The sequence below is a fragment of the Xiphophorus hellerii genome, chromosome 21 (assembly GCF_003331165.1).
Source record: "Xiphophorus hellerii strain 12219 chromosome 21, Xiphophorus_hellerii-4.1, whole genome shotgun sequence".
NCBI lineage: Eukaryota > Metazoa > Chordata > Actinopteri > Cyprinodontiformes > Poeciliidae > Xiphophorus > Xiphophorus hellerii.
The window spans coordinates 11,836,693-11,854,462 of NC_045692.1; the positions used below are offsets into that span (position 1 = coordinate 11,836,693).

The 17,770-nt window shown below is 37.2% G+C and overlaps 1 protein-coding gene across 4 annotated transcripts in view; it reads right to left on the reverse strand.

Annotated features, from left to right (window-relative positions):
- The window catches only part of sema5a (sema domain, seven thrombospondin repeats (type 1 and type 1-like), transmembrane domain (TM) and short cytoplasmic domain, (semaphorin) 5A), a 151,183-nt gene that overhangs the window by 106,627 nt on the left and 26,786 nt on the right, over positions 1-17,770 (reverse strand). For 3 of the 4 annotated variants that reach the window (XR_004337338.1, XM_032551350.1, XM_032551352.1), the window contains exon 2: positions 2,582-2,791. Coding sequence is in view for 3 of the 4 variants with exons in the window: in XM_032551350.1 (XP_032407241.1) it covers positions 2,582-2,729 (148 nt within the window). In the remaining variant the exon portion in view is untranslated. Of the gene's footprint in view, positions 1-2,581; positions 2,792-8,880; positions 8,896-17,770 lie in introns of those variants that run through there. The other variant, XM_032551351.1, reaches the window with a different exon arrangement.

The following is a 17,770-nucleotide window of genomic DNA, read 5'->3' on the forward strand; positions in this document are numbered from 1 at the left end:
ACAGGCAAGACAAACAGAAGTGGAGATGAAACAGGGTTCCAGCAGAGAGTGCTTATGTCCACGATGACGATGGTTATATTTTGCATCGGTTTGAGTCATGTGACCTTGGCTGTACAATTATGGTTCTGGGTTCTGCTGCACTGAAAGCAGCTCAATGACATTTTACTACTTTGCTGTGAGTAGACAGGACTCTATTGATTGCCACCAGAACTGTTTGTCGACTGAGTCTTACTGCATTTCATTAGAGTTAAGCGGTTCAATTGCAGTGTAAGATGAGGGGTAGAGAGAATGAAGCCTTATGCAGTCTCTAAAAAATGCAGCACAATGTGGAGACAGTTCAGAAAGAAGAATGAATCTGCATTTCAGTTCAAGTCAAATGTATTTGTGTAGCACATTTCAGGAAAAAGGCAGTTCAAAATGATTGGCATGATAAAACAACATAACACAAGAACCAATTTTGAAACAAGCAACAAACATTACGTTTTGTCAAATGCCTTCATCAAAATCATCAAGAATAATTACCACCAAATATATCAATCAATGTTCCAGTTGTTATTACTTAAGGGAAACTCTAAGCAGGTGCATTTTTGCCTTTATTTACAGGATCTCACTGTTTTGGATGTTTTGGAAGTCTGACTCAGCTCTCCAACTGTTTTAATAATACGTCATGGTCAACAGTGTTGAAAGCTGTGCTGAGGTCCAACAGAACCAGCGCTGTGGTTCTCCCACAGTCCATATTTATGTGGATAGCATTGAACACTTTGACAAGGAAAGTCTTAGTACAGTGGTGAGAATGGGAACTGGACTGAAAGACTTCAAAGCAGTTTGTTATTGTTAAGAAACTATTTAGCTGTTGAACCACAGCTTTTTCAATCATTTTGCTGAGGAATGGAAAGCTGGAAACTGGCCTATAGTTCTGTTATTTATTTATTTTTTTATTAAAGATTATTGGTTTTTTTTATAAAAACGTCTAAGGTACTGCAGTTCCTACCTGCCACAGTTATGGTCAGTATTCATGATTCAACAATAAGAAAGAAAGTCTAGGTAAAAATGGCCTCCATGGGAGGATTCCAAGGCCAAAACCACTGCTGACCAAAAAGCACATAACTTTTCCCAAGCCTTTTGGGAAAATATTCTGTCAACTAGCAAGATGACAAAGTAACTTTCTGGAAGGTGTGTGTCATCACATCTGACCTAAAACTAACAGAGCATTTCAGAAACAGAACACCATACTGACAGTCAACCTTATGCTGATAAACTGAATATCTGCATAGTTTAAGATTAAACTATTTTATTTTTGGGTCGTTGCTTGAACATTTGAGCAGCACGTTCATAAATGATGTAGTCTAAAATATAAATTGGGTCACTAAGTAGCAAAGCTTATGTCTGTCAAACTCTGTGGCAGTCTCGCTTAGTATGAGGTCAATTTATGTATGGTACAGTATTGGATGAAAAGGCAATAGAGGAGAGCTTTTTACTTTCATCCACATGTACTTATATGCCAATAAAGGGCAAGGTAAATACTCAATAGGGCAATGGGGATTTAAGAATGATCTTTAGGCAGGAGGGGAGATCTTTGGGATACAAAATTTCCTTTCAAAGTATTACCATTATGTTGCAATGTCCAATTTTGCTGATTGCTGAACACAAAAGTAATAAAATCAAAGTATAATAAGACACTACTGAATACTAGTACACACAGCAAGTACCTACCGCTGTGTACATACAATGATATATAAGCAACTTAACTGTCCATTTAAAAAATTATACCAAATTGAAGCTACACAGTTTCATTATTTTATACATGAGAAATTCTTGAAAATTAGAACAATATTTTAGAGACCGCAGCTTCAAATAGAATATGTTACAAACCTGGTTTTGTCAAACTATTTCATTAATTGGAGAAAATACAGATTTACCAAATTTTGGTTGACAAATTGATATGTTATAATTATATATCATTGCATCCTCATAGAAGTGGCTGAGGGAAGATACACAATATTACACAAAGAAAAATGTGTCCTTGGCACAAAATGTAAACAACAAGTAAACAGAGCAAAAGAACCTAAAGAAAAGCTATTTCTTTTTCTAATGTCAACATCTTGCTTATTACAAAGAAGAAACTTGAGAAATACTGTTTGTCTGGTAGCAACTATGGAACTTTCAGAAGTTAGAAGTAGAAGTATGCAGATATGCTGGAAAAATATAGAAACTAGAAGAGAAAAACTCACTGTCATGGAGTAGTTTTTGTGGTCTTTGATGAGCGAAATGTGGCCCTTCTCCCAGAGCATCATTCAAAATGGGGCAGAACAACATGAACAACTTCTCTATTGCTTACTGAGATGTCTATTGTTGTTGAAATGATATACAATATAAGAAATATGACTGTACTTTGCAGCCAGCTAATAAGAGAGTTGGCATTTATTTTGCAAATTCAGTTTCAACACTTAACCATATGATTGTAGCTACACAAATAAATGGTTGTATATATTGTCTCAATACTTTCACATTTATTACATATTTTACATCTAATTTTCATATATGTAAAAGGGATGAGAGAGCTAATCCTTTGATAACTTACCTGAGTGTGGGATGAGTGGGTGCTCCGTCTTGTGGCAGGGAGATTCAGGCAGTAGCACCGGCCCTCTCCTACTGGCAACACCACAAGGGCGCAGGACCAACATGCACTGCAACAGCAGCAGTGCATGCTGGATAACAGGGCGTCCCATGGGGGTCTGGGCTTTGCTTTTTTTCTCCTTAGGCCTCAAAGGCCAAGAGCAAGAGGGCACACCTGGTAGGACAGAAGGAGAAAATGACAGATTAAGGTTTAGGGAAAAGTATGATCTGCATACAGTTTCAGTTTGGCCACGATAAATCTTCATCATCTGCTGTATTCCCCAAAGTTTTAGATGAGGAAATGAGAAGCAGCAAAAAGATATATGTTCCAACTGAGAAGCAGAGGTGAGAAGGGGAGCGAATGTGAAAGACGAAAAAGACAATATTCTGCAGATTTTGGCAGCAGTGTGTGAACTTCTCACAGGTACAGAGAGACTTTTCACCTCTCACACTGAGTGCATGAATCAGACATGTTCTACATTACCTCATTCACCTAAAGTGGGCATCCATGTCCGTTAGTGACTGAAATATGCCTCTTTTGACAAAGTTTTTTGTTTCCAGTGAAGTTAAACCTTAACATATTTCTTCAAGGAATGCAGAAGCAGCTCTCTGCATTTTGTGTATTTATGTGTTTTTACATTATTAATAGTTTATTACTTTTTGTGTGCCAGTGAGTAAAACTTGTACGATGTAGAGCTTCACCTGTTTCCCTAAGGGTCAACTGAATGTTTTGGCTGATGTAAATCTGTTCTGTTTTATTCATAGCTAAGCCCTCCAATTACAGAACGTGATTATTATGTTACGCATCAAACAGATTTATGCTGGATAGAAAATTCAGTCGCTGCAAGAAAAACAAAGGCGTTTGCACAGCTCAGTTGTTCATAATTTCTTTCTTTGTGGGGGTGAATTGATGAGCTGTCTAGACCACCTACATCATTAATTTTTAATCATTAATATGATGCTATTACAGGAATGATTCACGCTGCGAGCAGCACAAGCAAGAGAGCTCCACTGACTTTGCATGGCTCATCACTGGCAGCTTTGGTGGTGAAGTGAGTAAAGATAGTGAAGATGATAATGGAAATCATTTGTTTCATTTTTCCCAAAATGTATTCCAGCTGAAATTGAAGAACACTTCTATTTTCTTTATTTTATGTGAACTGTTTGTTTCATTTATTATGCTGATAAAAGAAAAAAAAAAACAGAACAACTCTCCCTCCCGGATAGTGTCCATTTAGTGTATATTGTAGGTAGCAAATAATAAAAATAAAAAGGTTCATTTTGTTTTCATGCATGAAGGTAGAAAAACATGAGAAAAATCAGCTTGCTGACAAAAAAAGCAAAAAAAAGCAAAACAAAGCCTCTCTGTAGGCAACGCTCTCTGTACGTAAACCTTGCCTCCACTGTTCCCTGAAGTGTGAATCTTCCTTCAAGCTTGAACTGATGGTGGGGTGCAACATGAGACGTGTTTCTGTTCAAATTCTCAAATAAGATCACAATGGTGAAAGCTTCTTTACATTTTTTTCCTTGAATTTCCTGAAAGGTTCAATTGAGTTCTGTTTGCAGGATCTTGGGGCATATTTCTGTGAGGCACAGGCAGTGGAGATTTAAAAAGCACCTGTCATCTGCAGAATAGAAAGCAACACCCAGGCAGTTTTTTCACTAAAGCCTATTTCCTTTTTGTCTTGGTGGTTCTCACATCAGCTTCTTCAGTCCTTTTCTTTCATTTTAGTCATTTCAAAGTCCATTTCCCTCTCTTGTTAGTTGTCTTTGCAGTCTATAACAACATTTTCCTCAACAAAATCCCATCTTACTCTCTAGACTTCCAGGACTTTCTTCCAACTGTACACTCCTAATGTTTTATGTCTGCATTTGCTTAAAGAAAATATTTCACAATCTGCAGGACAAAGAGGTGAGGCTAACTAAGGAAATTAGATAAAATGAGTGTTTATGTGGAACAGAGATTTAGTTTCTTGTATTTGCAGGAATTTGTGTAAGTGAATGTGCAAGCACAAGCGGCTTTCACACATGCAATGAGTTAGCAGAAAGAAGCTTAAGCTCAGATCAGCATGTAGAAAAACCGTTTTAAATCTTTCTCTCAAAAAACATACGTTTTCAAGCGTTTCTCAGCACATGTATTATTGACTAGAAAGAGTCACCATGAGATTACAAAATAATGGCCTGAGGACTAAGAATGCACCATGACACTGACTATCAATCAGAACATGAATGGTCTTTGCAAGACCTTGAAAATGTTTTCTGGTGTACATCAAAAACACAGTGCAATCTGCATAGATCTTTAGTTAATTTGAAGTAAAATCAGAGTTGTTCATTAATATGGAGGCAACATTGGTCGCTGCTTTTCTCAAGCCAAGGTTACAACATTAACCTTAAACTGGGTTTAAATTCATCCAACTAACTCATTATGATGCACTCAGTGGCACGGCCGTCTGCTGGGGCAGAATGTAAACTGACACCAACTAAAAGAATTTTAACAAGACATCTGTACCCCAAAAATGCGAGGCAATTATATGCTCAATTAGATACCAAGTTTGTTATGCACTTGTCTACCCACTGGTGGGGTGCTCTCGCATAGGGAGAAACACGCAGACCTCCAAAATGCACAAACCTTTAACGTGTTCTCCAAACTTTTGAGCTTGGACACCAAACCGGGTTTTAGATTTTTTTTAGGTTGTGTTTTTAATGAAAAATGTATTTGGCAATAGAAGGTGAGTAGAGGAGGGGCAAGAAGGAAGACAATATGCAAGTTGGACTAAATAGTGTTTATAATATATCAAGTCCTTATTATTAAGTAGCTTTTTTTTTGCAATGTTTCTTGTTGTATTTTGATTAATTTCCCTTGGTGATAAGTTCCAAGTTCAAATCTTTTCTTCCTCGTGATGCAATATTATATAGCATCCTGGACACCAAAGGAAAGTCTTATTTCAGCATATAAACATTTAGGTAGACAGATAAGACATCATATTTATATTTAGGTCTTCCTTGTTGGTTATTTTATCACAAAGAAGTGTACAAAGTGTTGCAATTTACACAGCAGTCCCAATTCTCAAAAGTCTAAGGAAAGTATCCAAGTCAAAACATTTTCTTACACTAAATGCTGAAGATTTACTTTTTCTTAGTGACCAATTGTAAAAATGCTTTTATGATATTTTGTGTTTTTTAAATTATAGATACACTACACAACTTTCAAATCCTTCACATGCTAATTAAAATCTTAGTATTGACAATAACACACTGGTTTCAGCTGTTTTCTGTCCACAACTGAAAGATGTAAGGTGACATACTTAAGAATTTTACCAGCTGAAGGGTCACAATTTACAGGATCTATCAAGCCAATTACAACCAACTCATGAACTCATCTAATTTCATTAAACTATTGCAAATGTGACAGTTTATAGGAGTAAACTGTCAGTAAAGAAAAATAACAGAAATTAAAGACAAAAATATTTTCAGAATTTAGACAGAAACATCTACAGTATATCTCTCCCCTCTGCCTCTACTTTTTTTTGCTGCCCAGTATTAGCACAAGAAACAGCCAAAAAGGAAAAAGACCATCATAAGGGGAAACAACTAAGACATCTAAAGGCCTTTTATAAGTCATACATTTCAAAAATAAGCCTTTGGGAGGCCCACGGATGGCATGATTTATGCGCTCATATGTGTTTGCATCATATTTTGTAATGTACGTAACACAACACAAACTGCAATAGTTACACAACGAATCATCTGACTTGTTGCATCATTGCCATACAGAGATATCTAGTACATCCTCTTGTTTTAACTCACCACACGCCTCCAACCAGTCCTGTGGGAAAGAACAGAGAGAGATTTCTGTGCTGTTTGGTGATTTAACGCTAAATCATCTCTGGGGAATTTGAACAGGCCTCCATTTTTTCTTACTTCTGCTCACTTTCTCACATGTGAACGAATGGGCACCGCAAGTGCATTTATGGTAAACACTGTAATATCACCCAGGGACTTTTTTTTTTTTTCTTTTTTTTCTCCGAAGAGTTTTTGCGATTTTTTTCCACAGTAGGCAGACAGGAAAGAGGGTGAGGAGAGGGGGGAAGACATGCGGTAAAGGTCGTCGAGACCGGGAGTCGAACCCGCGACGTCCGCGTCGAGGACTAAGGCCTCCAAACGTGGGGCGTGCTAGCCCCCTGCGCCACCACAGCACGCCCGCCCAGGGACTTTTTGATGGAAAACATTCACATACTGCCAAGGCACAGAACAGCAGTGCCACAAGCCACGTATAAAAACAATTACATAGCAAAGGGTGTTGTCATATACAGTCATTTTCAATAAGGGAGAGTATTTTTGAAAAGCTAATTCATTTCAATAAATCAGTTCACTAAGGTAAACACATTAGTCATTACACAACTACATGGCTGTGAATTATAACTTTACGCTTGCAGCTAAGGAAAACATGACATTTAAGATTAGAAGATTACACCAGAGCAATAAAAAATATATTTAATAAAGAAATGTGGGCCTAATGAAAAGTATATTTAATACCTGGTGGTATTAAATGTACCATATAAATGGTCATTATTTTCAACAGGTACTTTACATCTGACAAAAGCTTTGGAATCATATTCTAATTTATTTAATATGAATGTATAACAGTTCAGTTTAACTTTGAAAGAAGATAGAATTTCCTAATTACATATGTTTTTAAAGATTTTTTGGTTTTAGGGGCCTTTATTTGACAAGGATCAGACAGGAAGGCAGGATGAGAGCAAGGAGAAAGGCCATCAAGCTGGGACTTGAACCTGAGGTGCCCTGTACATGGGTCGCATGCTTTACACCTGTACCACCGCTGCACCCAGTAGATGAGATTTCTAAAGAATTTTATGTGAGAATTGGTTTCTTATTGCTGCACCAGCAGAATAGTGATGTTCCCATTTCTCCTTGATTGATGACTGTTCCTGAAACAGCAGCTGGAGAGGCTGTCATTTTCTTAGCCCTCAGGTTACACTTTACAGAATACCTACAACTGAGCTTCCTTTTTGCCATAGAGGTTATTAGGACTGTATCCAACCAGTGATAATGATAGAAGATGGATAAAACGACCTGCGGGTTAAAGGTGGGGGTAGGGCTGGGTGGGGACAAGGAGTGACTTTGATCGAAATCATGTCTTCAATGAAAAATAAATCTATAGCCAACCACTAATTGCTTAAATTTATGAGTTTTTGAGAAATGTCTGTTTATTAGTAAATGAAAATCCTAGTAACTGAACCAAAAACTTACCATTGCAAACATGATCAATAAGTTTCCTCCTAACACACCTAATCCACTGGGTTTACTACATTCATTTTCCTGAAAACTTTTACCAAAAACTCTAGACTTTTCCTTTCTTTTAACTTTCAATGTTTGGCCTTCAAATATAATTGTATCACTTAAGCTATTCATTTAAATTCACATACTCTAATGAAATATGCAAGTTCAAATTTCCTGCTTGTAGGCACACTAGAAAAAAAATCCAGGAGTGCAGTATGAAAAGTTGGCACTAATTCTACATAATACAAACTAGGGCTGCATGATATTAGAAATAAATGTGTGTGTGTTTTTTTTTTTATGGATACAATTGTTGAATTCTGCAATGACAATATCCAGTGGCTTCTCACGCTTCACATTGCTTCCAGATCTCTTTGCGATCCTAAGCAGACACTTTTAACTGCGACAGGTGTGAGAATCCAGCCAAGCAGGTAGAATGTTTTATTGGTATGAAAACTGCATATTCATGACAGGTTGAGTACAACAACCAACAAATACTGGATTCTAATTAAACTTTTGCATACTCATAGAATGACAATATACTTTTGTACTGACCAACACTTGGTTTTAGAATGTTAACAACATTCACATACAGATATAGAGGGGCAAATCTCATAGAGTCCAAACTCTGGCATAACACAGAGTTTATTCTGCACACAAATATGGAGGAGAGTCACTGGAAGCACAGGAGGTATCCAGCTAGATGCTTGTCATTGTTTTGCAAGAGGCTCACATGTTACTGGTACATGCATCCTGTCTCGCCTGCGTTGTCCTGTTGCAGCCTTTTCTGAGCCTGCATGATGTCTGAAGTGGTTGAAAGGTGCTTCCTTCCAGGAAGAAAGAGCTCAAAGCTTCTGTGTGCAGCATCACTCGCACAAAGCGACTCACTCATCACAAATCCATCCAATAACAATGTTAGGGCAGTTTTTCTGAGCTATGGCATTTTATTTTAAACTCAGACTGAACCAAGTTAAGTGTCCAGTGAGCATTTATTCTTACTTGAAAGGGTAAGCTAATTTACCTAATCTTGAAGTCAATAGTAGCATTGCGTATTACTGTATCAAATTCTTCCACCGTCTCTGTGAATGTTAAGACCTCAATTGAAGTCTTTATGTTTTGTAAATGTATCTTTTTTTGTGCTTGACAGCCTTGAAATTAATTCATTTTAAAAGACATTTCAGTAACATCAAATCATGACAAATTTAGTTTTAAATGAACAGTGCAACACAGGTCACACTCCCAGGTCAAGTGGGGGGTGTCAGTTAACTAATCTATTGAATTCTACCTGCAGTAACGAGTGGAGAGAGGTCATATCAACACCGCCATTGATTTTGTCTTAGAGGGACTTCATGATGGTTGAATTGCACCATACATAATGAATAGGCTCACAAATACACTAAATCCTGCCTTTGTATTCGTGACAATAACACGTAAATGGACACGCACACACACATGCATCAGGCTCCCATGCAACAACCACAATTGTCAAGTGTGAGTGATGCAGCAATGATCCATCTGTCCAAACAGTCAGGGGAGTGTGAGATGGGGGTCACACAACAGTGCTGATAGATGCTTTTTCCTCTTCCTGAATTTTCTCTGTGGCCAGACAGATCATGCACATTCATATCGAAATTCACCCAGACTTTGTTCGAGACCAGAACACACAACGACACGATCTGCTTCACAAGGAGGTGTGTTTGGGCTGCAACTGATCAGGTTTACCTGTTTATCACTCCTGTCCGCCATTCAAGTTAATGTTTATTTTGTCTCGCTGTTATAATTTATAAAATTATTTTTATATATATTTTTATCTGATAAAGGACATGAATATATAACATTGCAGATGTCACATTTTTCAATTATTTATACCTAAACGTATTTATAAAATATTGGTCAAGTCAACTGTCCGGCTGAGTTAGATGGCCACTGGCTACCAAAAAAATAAATAAAAATCCTGCAGAGGAACAAAACAGCTGTCTCACTTACAGAGAGGCGGCTGAGGTGCCTGACTGCAGCATAAAACACCACAAGATTGACAGAGAAGTCTGATTTTTGTGCGCCTCTCACGTTCGCAAGAACTAATTCTGTGCCATGTGGTGAAATCTTTCAGTCTGTTAATGTTATCTGTCCCTCATCCCTCACTGTCTACCTTTATTGACCTTCTCCCCTCAATGTTTATGCCTCTAGTGCACCTTAGTCTGTTGGGTGTCACAAAGGCTCAGTGAAGTTGAGTGGAGTGATGATTTTGTCATCAAAGGCTCATCGCCACCCAGCAGGACCATTTCCGCTCGGTAACCCCCAGATCAGAGGGCAGATTTATTCCAAGGGAAGAAATGTTTGCGTCTCTAAAAACGCGGAATTGAAAAGTGCATTCGAATCTGATGGCTTGTTTGTTTCAAAACCTTATCTGCAGTGCACAGTGTGGCCTTTGGTGCACAAATCAAAGGTGCACATATACGGCCTTTCACTTTCTATGTCTTTCTTTTTTTTTTTTCTCAGTTCCAGAATGTATTTCACAATGTGGTTTCCTGATTCTTGGTTGAGCTTTTTCTTTAGTGACTACTAATTTCTGTCCTTGTCGAGAATAAGTGATAAAACAATATTATTAACAGAAATGTTGATCATCCTTAAGTGCTACATATTTTTAAGGTTCATTGCTAGTTAGCAATACTGTATCATATTGAATATGTTTTTTTTTTTCTGTTGTTGACATTCTATTTCATAAATACAAATATAAATGTTGTGATAGTTTCAATGGCGAACACTTCATGCCATTTTAAATTCAAAATTAAAAGAGGAACTTGATTTTCTCCTGAATGTTGCCTCTTGGTAACATTGCACCATTGTGAAACAACTCCAACTCTTTGAAACAGATGTCATTCATCATAGTTTTGTTTTGATTTTTAAAATCTAACAAAGATAAATTTGATTGATGTTCAAGTTAAGATTATTCCTATGCTTCTTATGCCATAGTGCCCTATTGCAGTGAACCTTGCCTGTATTGTTTGCTTATACCATGTTTCATACACAATTTTCTCTGTTCACAAAAAAATTCTGACTCAACAAGGTATAAAATCAGATTCCCCATCCATCTTATGCTGTACTACAGATAACTGTGTTTGTGCTGTCTCTCTTGTTGTCCACATCCTCATTATGATTCTTGCTCATATCCTCATTAATCTTCCTTTCTCCTAGAAAGTGTTTTTGCAGGTAATCATTGTCACAACTACTTTGACTCAGTGTTACTATACTTTGCTATATTTATTAATATAACAAGAAAAGGCTCAATAGTTTCACTCACCTTTGCAGACAAGGAGGTCAGAATTTAGCATTTTCTCTTACAATCTGAGATTATCTGGTCAGAAGTTGTTGTTTCATTGTTTCAGTTTAATGACTAAAGGAGACAGCTCGTTAAACCCCGTACTTATGACTCTGTTTAACATTTTAAAAAGCAACTGATTATTTTCCTTTTATCTTAAATTTTTAATGACCTCACAACTTGATTTTCCTGTTGTTGCTAAGTTTTTTGGATTCCTGAAGCAATGTGTGGTTTTTGACTGTAAAGAGACATAAATTAACCTTACTTACTACTTACCATTTAAAGAAAGAAATAGGATAAATTCCGTTAACTTTCTTCTTCAGCCAATGGAGGAAAAAAAGAAGTTTAATAAACCCCAGACCCTGAGGATCTGAAGCAAAACTTTTCCGCCGGTGATCAGTTTTAACCCTGGCTCTCTTATTTAATTACAGAAGTGTTTGTTTCCTAAAACATCTAATAAAACTTCAACACATTGTCTCGAGGTCAATTTAGGATAATATTACCCTATTTCAGTTTGTCCTTTTTGGGGTTTTTTTCAGTCTAAGGAGCACAATAATTCCCAAACTATACAAAATTCTTTGTGCTGTATTTTTGGAAGCAGCCTCAGTGACAAGTCTGACCACAACCATAGCTCTGGTCCAGATAAATCTGGGACATAGATCACACACAGTCACACACACTCACTGAATCACACAAACACGTAAAAATACACTGACTCACCCAGCTGTGTTTCTCAAAAGCACACCCAGCAATTTCAACCAAGACCCACCCTGTCTACCAAAGATAGTTCATTTAGCACTCAAGCACATGCTTCATTACACAGTCTGCAAATCCATATATGCAACGCCACCTCCACATGAGACAGGCTGCATTAAAATCCAATTTAGAAGTGTGAGTGACATCATTCTTCACATGAACAAAATTCTTCCAGTGCAAAATTCAAAAATATTTGATGGCAGTTCTAGCTGAAACTGGGTCAAATCTAGTCAATTTTGCTCCCTTTATGATTACTGTAGGCAATTTAAGCAGACACGTAGTTCAAAAGCACAATGTAAAATCTAGAAAGGCGGATTTTCGAGTTCACAGCCAAAGCAGCTCAATTCCAGCTTGAAGTCAGAGTAAAGCAAATTCAGATCACAACCAAGTGCAGGCTGCATTTAATGTTTGTGGTTTGATTATTGTTGTTGAGGAATATTCTTTTTAATAAGAAAGCAGTATGCTGATTTTCCTTTTTACTATACTTAGATAAATAATGCATCACGAGACACAAACACCATCTATGTTTAACGCTTTAAGGTTACATTATGATACCAGGAAAAACATCTAGATTATTTCTATGTCTTAAATAGATTATATAAACTTAATTAAAAGAAAAGTTGTGGATGTTTTGGAACATTTATTTGTCTGAAGGCAACATTCTCATAGCCTGGCTAATGCCTTTCTATGCAAATTTGCTCGATTCTCATCTCCCATCGAGGCTCCGTCTGGGATTTCTCTCATAGAGTTTGATTTCTCAGATTTATTTCGGCAATTCTCTAATTGCAGTGAAGAATGTTTGCTCCACTCCACAGAACACACAATTTCCGGTAAGCTCCATAACATCAAACTGGCGTAAATACATACGTTACAGCCAAACGTTAGCGCAAGGGTAAAAATTTAAATCAGAATCCACGCCTCTGGCAAGCCATCAGTTCTCAATGGCTGAGAGTCCAGATCCTCTGAACGAAGCAAAGCATATGACAACAGACTGGTTTGTATCAGGCTGCAACATTGTACTCTAAGTTACAATTTACATTAATTTAAGGTTAATACCGTAATAAAAACACTCTTGAAAGTGAGCATCACTTTTTCTCCTTTTAAAGAATACACACTGCTTTTTCCTATTCTGTGCTGCATTAGAGATTCAGTTCTCCATACCTTTACCCTCACTTCCCTCCCATTATCACAGCTCTCATCTTAATCACTGTTCTTTTATGGGGTTTTTTCATCGCCACTGTGCTCAACTGAAAGTGTGATTTCAATCCTCTTGTTACTTAAAATGATAAAGAATGAGGCTGAATTTATTGAGTATATTGAAAAAAAAATGTGGAAATTAGAAAAAAAAACAAAACAAGAAAGATAAAGTTCAGAGGAAATTTATTTATCCAGCCCATTCTTTCATGAGGCAATGCAGTGCTTTACGGTACATCAAAGGAAAGACAAGAAGAAAATAGCAAAGACATTTAAGTATTTGCGTAAAAGAGAGCTTCATATAAATATAAAAGCATCGCATTAAAGTAGCAGATGATAAAATATAGATAATAAAGAAAAATTTAAATGAGTTTAATTTTAAATGTTGCTCTAGATTAGATAAAGAGACAGACAAAAAAATAAAAGCAATTAACATTTTATGATCTTTACAACTGTGTTTTGTTTTGGGCGCAGTGTTCAGTTATAGACATCTTAATTACAAAGAAGTAGACACTAAGGTGAGTAAATTTTAACAACGTACATTCCTCATAAAAAGAAAAGAAAATACTCAGTTAAATGCAGCACATCAAAACAATATCAGCTACCTACAATAGAAAAAAAGAGGATCTATGTACAGGACACACTCTCCATTGCTGTACTAATTATTATTATTCACAATCCTCTGAACTTGTCTAATTTATGATGACCTGTCTGCTGCTATTGCTGAGAGATGTCTGTATAAAATGATCCATCAAAAAAAAAAAAAAAAATATGTGTCTGACCCTGGCACTGATAGTCTGTTGAGACAGTGGCTCTGACACATCGTCCAGACCCCGAGGCGACTGTCTGAGCTGCTCAAAGTGTCAAGAAAATGGTGTTCGCAGGGAAGAAGTTGTCACAACTACAGAGCAGCGTTAGTCTTTTAAACCTAAGTGACAAAACCCAGAGTTTGTCACTACGGTCTCAAGACTACATCTCACTGAGGGCTGGATGGATTTTAAGCCAACACAGATATATAATCTGTAGGCTGATACCCGAATGTGACAATAAATGCAACTGTCCTGAGGAATTTTGACAATTTCACGTCATTTTCCCAATTTCTATCCACTGCAGTATTGCACTGGCATCAAGTATTTCTCACACCTCAGACCCTTTGTTCTGTCTGTACTTGATTACTGAGGCTGATCCATATAAAGAGGAGCTCTTTCATCTAATTCTCTCTTCAAGACTCAGAGAAATAATTCTCCATACATGAAACAAATACAAACCTGCAAACGAATCTGTAATTGTTCTGATTAAAAGCATGAAGTCTTTCATGGAGGAATGGTGACACTTTTAATGCTTTAATTACATGGTTAGTTAATGGGTAGTCCGCTGTCTCGCTGGACGCAAAATTATACTATCTGTGTCTACAGCTGTGAACGCATGCAAAGTCTTTACATTCAGAAAACAAACACAAGTGAACATGTGAAGCGAAGCAGAGTAAATGTGCTCACTGCTCCTCCAACATCAAGGCTACCAACTAACCACAGTCCCAACTCATTGATCTGCACTGACAAAAGGTCACAAAAATGCTACCTTGATGTTTGCCTGACTACAAATGAAAAGAAAATTACAGTCACCCAAGGGTAAATTCTTCGTGTTCAGCTGAAAGTATGAAATCAGAGCACAGATGTGATTTTTTTTTGACTAAAGGAGACTGCAGTTTCAAATCATCCAATTACTAATATCGCAATCAATCATAAGCTTTCGCAATGTCATGGTATGAGTTGAGGAATGATGGATGAAATCTTTTCCAGATTGTACAGGGACGGCTGGGTCCCTTTGGTCGCGCTAACTGTGAATAATCAGCAGGTTTTTTTTTAACAGTTTGCAGTCAGAGTTTCTTGGACAAATGTGCAAATGAAATACTAAACTTATCCCTACCAAATAAATAGCTTATTCCTGTGTTACATTTAAGCAGAATTTAGAGCACGCTGGTGTACAAGCCAAGCCTGATTGACAAACACTAAATGATCAGCTCTCGGGCGCTCAAAGAAGGATCTAAAGTTTCCTATGATTACTGTAAGAAAGTGCATGCAGCTAAGCTATTGGCAAACCGTTCCTGCTTGCTTTTTCTAATAATTTTCAGTTTATATAGAGTTCATCTTTGGGTTTGCACAAATAAAATGCATACACACTCATCTACTCTAACATATTGTTTGTTTTCAGTTAAAATATTTTATCTGATTATTTTCTGTCCTTAATTTTTTTTTCAAACAGACTGAGTAGTGTTCCCAAAGCATTTATAAGAACTATTACCTGCATTTGAACTTTGAACACAACTTTTCACTACATTGGAGCAAGGTGACTAACTTAAAAGAAAAACGTGACAAATATTTAGGTTTAAGCTTACCTTGAATGTTTTTTGCACTTTCTTTCAGTTTTTATAGTGCCGCCACATCTCCTGATGTACAATATGCTTGAAAGGCAAACAAATCTGGTCTACCATAACTTGCTAAGCCCATCTCAAATCAGCTTTGTTTTTCACCATTCGCTTGACATTTTTATTTATCACGTTCAAACCCGAATCACATCATGAATTATCTAGTTTTGAAACTTGCATTCTCCGTGGAACAAAGCATGCTAATGTGTTCTCATTAGCAGAGTATGCAGAGGAAAGAAAGCAGCAAAGCCAACTGTAATTTGCATTGCTTCCTATTGCCTTTTTTAACATGTGTAACCTCAGCAGAATGCAGTGATTAAATAAACTGAGGAAGCAAGTATAGTTAGATCCGTCCCTTCTGTGGGAAATAATTAGTATCAAAAACAACCATTATGTGTTTTATGAAGAGTGAATGTATCAAAAAAAAAAAAGATAAAAGGAGGTTGGGCAAATGTTTCCATTTATTTATTTATTTTTTCAGTAAGATTTTTTAAAATATATATATATCTTCAACTGTTTAAATTGATTGGTTTAAAAAAAACAAATACCGTGCGATCTATTTTCATTACATTCTTGCAATATTTTATTTAGAAAAACATTGATAAATAAACATGTTATATGTTAAAGCTTCTTTTCAAACTGAAATGTATGTTTGTTGCAATCAAAACACCCAATATAACAAACTAAATGGACTGCCAGCTTCTACAACACACTAATTATAAAGCTGAAAACAGCAACATGAACCTATCTGGCTGAAAAAGAAAACAACAAAAAAAAAACACTATACACACATGCACTTTGCTTCACCTCAGGGACCTACAGAGAGGAAGCCATAAGGAAGCTGCCTTGAGATTAGTCATATTTGTACATCTGAAGAAATGTGACCCAAGTGATAGTAAATTAGTACTTGGTTCCTCTGGAACCAATTAATTACCCAACTCTGTGTGAGAGAGAGGCTGGCCTTTGTATCTGTCCTGTTAAAAATCACAGACGAGCACAACAGTATTAAAATGGCAGCAGTTTTTCCACACAGAAAAGCAGAGGTAGTTGTTGTGTGTTTGTGTGATGCATGTGCCTGCTTGCCCAGGTCTCCGCCCCTCTGAACTCGTCTCCCGAGGGTGAGCTGGAACAACAGAGGAGCAGAATCGGAGACGGAGCCTGCAGGCATCCGATGCGATCATGTCTCTGCTAGACGAAGCAAGAAACCTATCTCCCTCTTACCCTACTCTTTCTTTCTTTTACTCTGTGCCACTGAGATATATGAAAGGTTGTATTTCATCGAGAGCTGAATGGACTAGTCCACTTTGACAGTTAGCCTTCTCAAAAATAGAGACACCAGAGATTTCTAGCCACTCTCAGAACACAACCAGTAACCCTAGCCCCAGGCAGCTGTATGAAAAATAAAACTTCAACCTCACTACAGTATTTTCATTTTGTTTTTCAGTTTACTTCTACTGAAGGAGAGCCATTGAGGAACAGCTTTTCTTACGTGACATACAAATGATGAAGTTAGCAGTCATGCACTCAGAAAGTAGACGTTTGACTACCTAAGGACTACGTTTGCTCTGAATACCTTTTGTACTGTTATGTAACAATCAAAATAGATGTTGGCTCCTAAAGAAACATGAACAAATATTTTGCAATGAGCCGGGGAGTACAATTGATGACGTGTTGCATTGGCGGTTCCAGGTGGTCGTTAACCGAATGAAAGGACATGCTCGACACCAGTCTGGTGGTGATTTGTAAAGGGACTTTTAACAACCAGTCCTAGCAAGTTTACCTCTTTCAATGGAAAAGGCATGTAAAGAGAATGAAATGGTAAATGGACTGGACTTATATAGCGCTTTTCCAATCATTTCGACCACTCACACGAGTCACATTCACCCATTTGCACTCACAAATGTTCACCCCTTTATACGTGGATCAGTAGGCAGTTTGGGGTTAAGTGATTTGCCCAGGAGCACATCGACATGTGGCAGGACAAAGCTGGAATCGAATCTACAACCTTCCAAGCACAAGACGACTACCCACAGAGCCACAGTCGCCCCAAAAAATGGTAAACGATCTGCACTTGTATAGCGCTTTACCAAGTCCAGAAGACTCCAAAGCACTTCACAGTACATTGAGTTAATCACTCATTTTAACGTGTTTTATACGCAATT